At 34.0% G+C, this 10,059-nt stretch overlaps 1 protein-coding gene across 1 annotated transcript; it reads left to right on the top strand.

Moving 5' to 3' along the window:
• Positions 1 to 4,661: 4,661 nt before the first annotated feature.
• LOC125189171 (protein ORANGE, chloroplastic-like) lies at positions 4,662 to 9,241 on the top strand. The gene is made up of 8 exons (XM_048086426.2): positions 4,662 to 4,943; positions 5,052 to 5,166; positions 5,276 to 5,392; positions 5,491 to 5,577; positions 6,363 to 6,439; positions 7,010 to 7,137; positions 7,794 to 7,930; positions 8,838 to 9,241. The coding sequence occupies exons 1-8, from the start codon at positions 4,771 to 4,773 to the stop codon at positions 8,913 to 8,915; spliced, it is 912 nt and encodes a 303-aa protein (XP_047942383.1). The 5' UTR covers positions 4,662 to 4,770; the 3' UTR covers positions 8,916 to 9,241.
• The last annotated feature ends 818 nt before the right edge of the window (positions 9,242 to 10,059 follow it).

The raw sequence follows: 10,059 nt of genomic DNA, 5'->3' as shown, positions 1-10,059 counted from the left end.
ATTTTCAAGTTTACATGACTAAATTAATTAACCGAAAGATATTATGGCTAGTACACTACTCCTTCTATACTACTCAAGATGGTCACATTCTTGAGTTAAACAAAATTTTAGAAAAAGTTAGTTAGTGTAGAAAATAGAGAGAAAAGATAGTTGGATGTTTTAACAATACCCGAGATTTAAAAATTGAAATAAGATATGTGTATCATTTTATAAATAAAGTACACTCATTATACTTTCACAATTTAGCAATTGAAAAAATATGTTCGTCACTTTCCGAAATGCAAATATGTTCTTCATTTTTAAATTATGCCGAAAATACCAAAAATGATAATATGAGATATTTTATCTCAATGGTTGATTTTTTGATCCAATGAATCATTTTGGTATTTCATTATGCATTATAGAGGTGATATGTCTATACTTTCACAAACATTCATCCGTTGGATCTTAATCTGTATTGTCCAAATTTGTTAAACCCAGGTCACATCTTTATGTATGTGAATTTGCATCAGCGGGGTATAGTTGAAAAATGAAAAGAACATCATCTTGAATGGTATATTTGCCATATTGGTGGAGAAACGAAAGAAAATATCTATAAGAATTGTTGTACTGTACTGACTTGTTTATTATTCCATGATCTATTACTCTTTAAATAGAGTATTATAAGTATGTGTACATGGTAAGAATTACAATATGGAATACGATCAATTCTATTCTATGGTGTGATCAAACTATTCTTGGACTAAAAATTATGATTTTTTATTATGATTTCTTTTACTTTTCTAACATCCGTCTTGAGTTAAGTTGCGGTGGAATTACCAAAACTCAACTTGCCAAGTACATTGATAAGATTTCTCGCATTGACTGTTTCGATGTGAATATCTGCCAATTGATCTTCAGATCGAACAAATGTTTAACTCCACAACTCCACTTTTGATGTTCTCCTTGATAAAAAGTGTCTATCAACTTCCATTCCACGTGTTTAGTTCGATCATGTTGTACTGGGTTTTCTGACATACTAATAGTTGTCTTTTTATCACATCCTCTTCTCTAAAGTCAATTCAATCTTCCTCAACAGAATCTCCATCAATCCACTCTTGATTCCCCAAAATTTTTCCTCAACGCTTGACAACGGGAACATTTTGTGTTTCTTACTCATCCCCGTCACCAAGTTACCTTCAACAAAAATGAGTTTCCTCTCGTTGATCTTCGACCAATCGGATTGCTTTCCCAATCTGCGTCAGTATACTGATGAACTCCTCGATGCTCGTACTTCATGAATATTACACCAAGTCCAACTGTTCCTTTGGGGATATCTGACAATTCTAAGCGCATCTCCATAGTGATCATTATGCGGTCAGTGCATGAACTGACTTACAGCATCTCTGATTGCATAAGCAATATCAGGTCTGATGTGGGATAATTATATGAGCTTCCCAACAAGACGTTTATATCTTCTTTGACCTGTCAACTTTGCACTCTCTATAGTCTGCAACCCATAATTTATTTATTTATTTTATATTAAATAAACTCCTAAGTCTTTGATCTCGAACTCTTGGAATAGGTTCTTCTTGAGCACTATTTTTTTTTCTCTCTCTCTCTTTTTCTTATTTTATCAATTTACCATTAAAACTTGTGTCGTCCATAAATGAGACTATTTTTGTGATCATAGAAAGTATCAAGAATATTTTTCGTGATCACGAGGAGTATCAGAGATGAGTCGATCTCAACCGATAATTTCCACAAAAGATGTATCCATGAGTGGTGGGGAGTAGGATGCCTATATTATAAATAAACATATGGATAAACGCGTGGGAAGCACTTAGAATGAATTGGGGACCTTATTTTTCCTTCAGTGTGGCAGCCCACAATTATTGGGCCCATAAAACCCAATCCTACTGTTCTACACTAATCATGCGTACATGGTTTTCCTCTCAAAACTTATTAAATGATATGTACTATAATAAATCTAAAATAGCAGAACTTATAGAGTTGACAACTGAAAAACACTATATCTGTTGCACTGATGTATTGCTTCTTCATTTAGTCCTTTATTTATAAATTTTACATGTTAGGTTAAAATGGGGCGTTAGAATCTTTTCTAATGTTTTAGCGTTGAATATTCGTACGAAGTATATATTTGGCAAATTGGCTTGGAAGATTTCTCACTCATAGTAATAAGAATTTTATTTTAATCCTCTCATATATTTTATTTGTGATATTTTATGTGGGGAGAATCCTTGCTCTCACGTCAAGTGGTATAGTGAACAGTTTAATGAGCCCAATAAAGTGGTTAAAGGAACATGCAAGATGGCCCATTTTGTCTTAGGCCCATCCCCAATTGGAATTACAGCTTCGTTTCCATGTGAGTTTCAATCTTCATTCTTCAATTGGCCCACGTCTAGTGAGAGAAACTAGGTCTGCTTATTCGGCCGGTTCCGGTTCTAACCGGACCGGTTGACCGGTTAACCAGTTTTAAATTTTCATAAATCCTAGAACCGGAACCGGAATCGGAACCGATCGGTTCCGGTTTGGAACCGGCCGGTTAAGAACCGGTCGATTCCGGTTCCGAACCGGAATCGATGTGTAATTTTAATCCGAATTTATTTATAATGTTAGATAGTTCGATACTAAAAAAATAATAAGCCAACATCTAGAAATATAACAAATAATACATAAAAAATCAAGTAAATACACAAAAGTACAAACCAACAATGCAATAATATTCATATATGGATAAGAGTGATGTCAAATGTAGTAGGTCGGACTAGTTTATGTTTACAATTTTTTAATAAAAAGTAGGAGTTCTAAACTTTAGCAATTTTTTTTAAAAATAAGTTTTAAAATTGAATTCCATTTCCCCTTTTTGGCTAAACAAATATTCAATGGAATTTCTAATATAACTAATTGATCTTGTTGTGACTTTTGGGTTTATAACGGAACAGTTAATAAATTATTCACAAACATGTTAAAATCGTATGTTAAATGAATTGTTACATATATTTGTTATAAAGTTAAATTTCTATCATATGAAATGATATTGTAATTGTATAAGTTCTTTTGGAAATTAAAAACAAACTTATGATATCCTACTCATTGTAGTTAGTTCATCAAAAATTGATTGGGGAAATAATTGTATATTCAAAGTATCACGGTTTAAACATTTTAAATACTTCAGAAACAGAGCTCGCAAATCTAACACTTTTTAAATCTAAAAATCACGCAATGTTTCAAATTATTTTATTTTAATTCAAAATTAATTCAATTAAATTAGATTTATTAGTATATTTAATTATAAAAAAATAAAATTATAATCCGGTTCCCGGTTAGGAACCGGAACCGACCGATTCCGAACCGGAACCGGTTTTATTTAAAAAGTTGGAACCGGTACCGGAACCGAAATCGGAAAATTCGATTCCAGTTCCTTAATTAACCGGTCGGTTCCGGTTCTGATTCCGGTTAACCGAGAACCGGAGAACCGTTTAAACACCCCTAAGAGATACGATACACCATACTCCTTCCATCCATAATTAAATATCCCACTTTTAAGAAATTATTTAACTTTATAAAATAAAATTGATAGAAAAAATTAGTGCAATATGAGACCTATTTTCATATATTATTTTTATAATAAAATGTTAATAGAATAAGTCAATGGAATGTATGGTTCACTTACCAAATATAATAAAAGTGAAATGAGATATTTATTATTGGAAAAAAAAAATGGGATATTCAACAGTGGTGAATGGAATATTATCATATGCGGGGCTTAACTGTGTGCTCAATATATTACTATTTGGAGTTGCAAATGTCAATGGCTTTATAAACATTGAAGTAATGTGAATTCATAATTTAAAAATCGACCTCACATACATAAAATATAAAGGTCGTGTATGCAATTGAATTCTTTATTGATGGTTCAATATACGTTGATTAATTAAAAATTAATAACGAAGACAGTCAAAGAGAAATTCGGAGAGTTGTTTAAAATCACAATAAATTTAAAATCGGTTAAGATATGAGTATTAATAATAAAGAAAACAAATCAATATCAAATGTTGATATTGATGCATTCGGTTATTAGAAGTCTTATTTTTTTGCGATGTTTTAAAAAGTGTTAAGAAAAGTAAGTGGAAAACTTTTCGGTACGAAGTTTAAGAAATGGATGATCGATGTATTAAGTAAAGAAATAAAAATGTAATAGAAAGTAGAGAAAATAAACTAGAAAGTGAATAAAGTAGAGAGAATAAAATAAAAGAGAGTAAAATAAGAATGACAACAAATGTTATCATATATAGAAATGACTCAACTACGAGGGAACTTTCAAAAATAGAAAAATAACTCAAATACGAGGAAAGGAAGGAAATATAACAAAAAATGAAGCGCGGGCAAAGGAAATATCTATATTCAATAATCAATAAAATCGATCCATAGCGGCTATAAATCCAAGATTATACTAGATCAAATTGTAACCACCCAACTTCATTTGGATCATATGCAAATTTGTATGCACTGACTTAATTACATATACGACGAATTCATAATTAAATGGAGTATGATGGAATTAACCAATATAATTAATTTGTTTTACACCTGTTAATATGTGAATCAGCAGAGTCGGACACGTGGCACCTAATATTCTGGTGGGAATCAGTTTAACTGAGTATGAGTTAGATGCTCTCGTTGACATTGGTGTCGCCATTCTCAAAAACCCTGATCTCATGAAATTACTCCTTCAATTACTTCCCCAAATTCATTCATAGGGAAAAGATGCTATGTTCTGGTCGAATTCTATCCATCTCTCACTCCACCGCGCCGTTTGATTCATCGGGATCGAGGCGGTTCCTCCACAGAAAGCTCCAACCCATCGTGAAATGGCCGTCCAAGGCGTCGGACGCAGGCTCCTCCTCATTTTCCGCATCCGATGATAAGACTTCCGTTCCGTAAGGGACACGAATTGAATTGTTTCTTCGTTTATTTGTTGTTCTGTTTTTTCAGTAATTGTTTTCTATTTTTTGTGATTGATTGAGATTTATTCTGATTTTCTGCAGGTTTTGCATAATAGAAGGACCCGAGACGGTTCAGGATTTCGCGAAAATGGAATTACAGGAGATTCAGGATAATATTCGAGGTCGGAGAAATAAGATATTTTTGCTAATGGAAGAGGTATGTTTATTTTGTTGAATTTAGCACCTTATATTCGTTATTTCATTTTCTGCTTGAAGCTGTGTAAAATTATTCAATGTATCTATGATACTTTCGCATAAATTGATAGGTTCGTCGGCTTAGAATACAGCAAAGGATTAAAAACACCGAGCTTGGGATTGTAAAAGAAGAGCAAGAAAATGAGCTTCCAAACTTCCCATCTTTCATTCCGTTTTTACCTCCTTTGGTAAACGCCTAATTTTGCATTGTCTTGTCTATTGCATTAACAGCTGAACCTATCTTCAGACAGTGGCATCTGATAATTGATAAGTATGTTCTGTGCAGAACTCCACAAACCTTAAGCAGTACTATGCTACTTGCTTTTCTCTTATAGCGGGGTTCATGCTTTTTGGTGGACTTCTAGCACCCACTGTAAGTTCTAAGGAATCTTGGAATACTACCACCCCACATTCATATCACCTTAATGTTTTTTTGGGCATTGTTAATATGCGTTGATCCTGCTAAAAGTTGTGAACCAGCTATAAACTCTATACAATGAAATCTTTCTAAATAAAATAACTGTATATATAGAAGGGAAGAGAGTCAATGTTATGTGGTATAGATCGGGAAAAGACATGTTTTTATTCATAATCGGGAAAAGGCACTTGCAACTTGTAATTATGTGACAACTCTTTATGCTATGATATTGTTTCTTTTTTCTTTTGACAAGTAAGAAGTCTATATGTACATAAATTTTCTTGTGAAGTGACCCTCCTGACCCCCACCCCAACAGGAACCCCTCCCATATAGATTCTTTTCTCTTGGAAGTGTGATTGTGAGCTCCTATTAGATTTGTTTCTCTAAGAATTCAAATGCACTTTCATCTTGACTTCTAGTTTGTGCATATAATTTATGCAGTGTTCCTTCCTGTATTATCTTCAGTTTAGTCTTACTCCAGTCAAGCATGCTATTTCCTTGTGTTTGGGACAATTGTTTTTCAGCAGTGTCCTCCAATAGAATTCTTTCACTTGCAATTTTTCACCATAAGTTTTATGTGAATTTCTTGATTCCCTTTCCATATGTTTTATGCATTTGTTATGCAACAACACTAAAATATGTCCATGTAGTATGATTCTTGTGACCCCCATTTGTGTAGTATTCTTCAACAGCCGGAATGGCTTCAAATCATTGTAATACCTTTTACTGCATATTTCCAGCTGGAGCTAAAACTTGGAATTGGAGGGACTTCATACAGTGATTTTATCAGTAGTATGCATCTTCCAATGCAGTTGAGGTATGGTTCGTGGATTCTTGATCACCTTATCAGTAGTTAGCATGTTTAGATGGTGCAGTGTGTTCCCCATGCTCTATATCTGGCTTTCCTTCTTCTTACTAGAGTTCATGATTAGTTTAGCTGTACGATCACATGAGCTGGTCATGGAGCCTAACTGCATGACAATATCAAGGAAAGAATATATGATCATTTAGTAATGTGACTACTGTATGTAAAATTTCTGTCTTTTCGTCCATGCTCGTATTTAAGAATTATTGGGCACTTTTGACTAGCATGTCTCTGCTAATAACTTCTGTGTAATAAATTGTCCAGTCTTAATAGCTGATCTTCTTTGTTAGTTAACATACCCTGGGGACTTTAGAGCTCTCTAAGATACTCATTTTCCTTCGTGAGGTTTTACCTACAATATTTATTTCTTTTTGTTTTGTTACTGCACAAGTGTAATCCACTGTTGGAAGGGTGAGTTTTCTTCAAATTGCTAATGTTTCTTTTTGTTGTTAATTTGGAGTTCAAAGCTTGGCTTCTGCTTCTAAGTTCTTACTGAGAGAGTTATCTCTATGAACTTTGCAGTGAAGTTGATCCCATTGTGGCTTCTTTCTCGGGTGGAGCAGTTGGAGTAATATCTGCTTTGATGGTGGTGGAGATAAACAATGTAAAGCTGCAGGAGCATAAGAGATGCAAGTACTGTCTCGGCACAGGTAGTAAATAGATGTCATCGGTGTTCATTATGTTACATACTACATGAGGAAGAAATCTTACTTTCAGTGTAGTATTGAGGACAGTGTAACATTTAACCACGTGATACTTTGGTAGGACTAATGCTTCTCTAGAGGGGGGGGGGGGGGAGGCGGGTGTGAGATATGATATTGACTCTATAAAGGATTGAGTATTAGAAGGTATATGGTCAAACAAGCTAAAGAAAATTTTAGTCCATCAACGTTTATTGTGGATTAGACTATTATTTTATGAATCTTAGCAAAGTATATAGCCTAATATAAAACACCTCCTCGAGGTTTATTACATCCAATAAAAGTGGAATGATACAGGGAAGATTGCTTACACAAATTATGAATTTTATGAGTGGATGTCAGTTGGCTTTTCATAGAACTCAAGAATATACAACATTCAATAAAAAGATAATTTCAACAAAAAAAAGGAGGGATGCTTTTTCTTAAGACTTTCTTCCCTGCACTACTTTGGTAAGCTGATTTTCCAGTTCAGCAGTACTTTGTGCAGTCAGCTACATTTATTTTCACAAAGTACCTTGTCCTGTTATTGGCAAGCAGCCTAAATTTCTATTTTCACAAAGTACCTTGTCCTATTGTTGGTGCTTATGAAATATGCTTTCTTACAGGATATCTTGCATGTGCTCGTTGTTCAAGTACTGGCTCTCTTGTTCTTATTGAACCAGTCTCAACGTATAATGGTGGGGATCAGCCATTGTCACCACCTAAGACAGAGAGGTGCTCCAATTGTTTGGGGGCAGGAAAGGTACGTTCATAGGGCTTCAGGTTGACATTGATATTCCCTTTTCTGATGACAGTGCCTTGTTTCTGTTATCAGATAGGGTAAATGGACTGCTTGAACAATAAAATGGTTCACAAAGGGTTGGCATTCTTGACCAAAAATATGTTACTAATTGTTAAGATAAGATAAGATAAACCCATTAGTTTAATGTTATAATCGTAGTATGCCTAGAATATATAGTGGAGGTCTGTGCATCTGCTTTATTTTGTCAAACGCATTAGATTCCCTTAAACCATTTATGTCAATCTCAGAAAATATCTGGTTTAGTTGTTAATATACTTTGAGGTTTGAAGTTAGTGGATTGCTATATTGTCAGATAGCTGACCAGAAGAATACAGATAATCAAAGAAGATGGATGTAAGAGATCGAATTCCGTCCAGACAACTAATATTCTGAGATGGACACTCTGGCACACCGAGCACAATGCATCCGCCTTAATTGAATCCTAGTCATGACAAATAAACACTAATTGGGGATTGATGAGCTCTAACAGAATTTAATTAGGGTGGTTGCACCCATATGATTTGGATGCACACTGAGTTATTCTCTTACTCCCTCCGTCCACTAATATAAGGCCAAGTTTGACCGCGCACGGAATGCAGTGGAGAGTGAATGGAAAGGGTTAGTGGAATGTGGGTCCTACTTTTATATATTAGTTTTATAATGAAATGTGACTGAAATAAAGTTAGTGGAATGTGAGGTCCATTACCAAAAGTAGTAAAAAAGCAAATGGGGCATTTATTGGTGGACGAACGAAAATAGAAAACTGAGACGTTTATTGTTGGACGGAGGGAGTATATTGCAAGTCATTACATAGGAAAGTTGGTGCTTGGACTTCCAAATGTAGTTTTTCTCATGCGTCTTTTTGCAGGTCATGTGCCCTACCTGTCTATGCACAGGGATGGCTATGGCGAGTGAGCATGATCCAAGGATTGACCCCTTCGACTGATTTTCTTGGCGGTATGACTGCTAAATTGTGAATCTTTTCATCCACCACAGTTTACCACATTTGATCCTAACGTTGTCTGAGATATATCTATCATTGAGTTAGGTGAGAGTCACAACCTGCATAGACTCTTTGGACTCAGTTGTAAAATATTGAACAATCTCTCGCATGAATTGAAAGATTAAAATCCTACCTTGTGAGTTTGACTACAAAATTTAGATACAAGCGTAATGACTATACATGTATGGTTGTTGCAACCGGAAACACATTATAACTCGTTGTATGTTTTGTACCTTTATACCTAATGTTCTGTTGTTTTTAACTTTAAATCCAACTTCACTTTTATTTTAAAGTAGTGTATTGTTCTATCTCAGAGTATCCATTCACCCGAAACTGATCTGCTTACATTTCTACTTCTGTATCAAATAGGAAATGATCCTCTGAATCATAGAACTACAACAAAATATAGGATCAACCAACATTTATCAAAGAGAACTTAACAAAAATCAACCCAAAAATTGACAGTCAACAAAACATAAAAGGTGTGTATAGTATAAACATGGATCTAAGCATAAATAAAATATTATTAACAAAAGGAAATCTTAAATTCTCACTAGTATATTTTCAAATTTGAGCTTTCTTGTAAACACCCTTTCCCTTGTTATCTACTTGCACCATTCTTCCTCCTCATCTTCTTGTTTTGCTGTAAGCACAAAATATAGCAAAGTTAACAGTAAAAGGCTGTCTAACTATTAAATTGATATATGCAAACTACATAACCAACAAACCTGGATACAAACCAATAAGTAAGGTACAAAAGTAGATTAAAATGCACAAAAAAGTTTTAAATGAGTATCAATAATATGAGAAATCAGAGGTCTGGACCTCATCCTCATATGATTCTTGTATCAATTTACTGGTTTCCATGAGTAAATTTTGTAGTGTATGTTTTTTCACCAATTCTTTTTACTAGCAAAGGTTTTAAAATAGTTCAAATATGTACAGAAGTAAAAGGAGTGTATGTATATTTATACTAGTTGTTCTCATGTGCGATGCATAGACTATATATAACAGTATTTAACTACAAAATACTGAATTGAATATTATACTATAAGATTAAGTAGAATGACATATAATTGATGAATAC

This window comes from Salvia hispanica, chromosome 5, assembly GCF_029641045.1.
Source record: "Salvia hispanica isolate PSC_SH4W2 chromosome 5, Shi_PSC_v1, whole genome shotgun sequence".
NCBI lineage: Eukaryota > Viridiplantae > Streptophyta > Magnoliopsida > Lamiales > Lamiaceae > Salvia > Salvia hispanica.
Note: the sequence above shows the minus strand (reverse complement) of the source record. Positions and strands in the feature narration are given on the sequence as shown.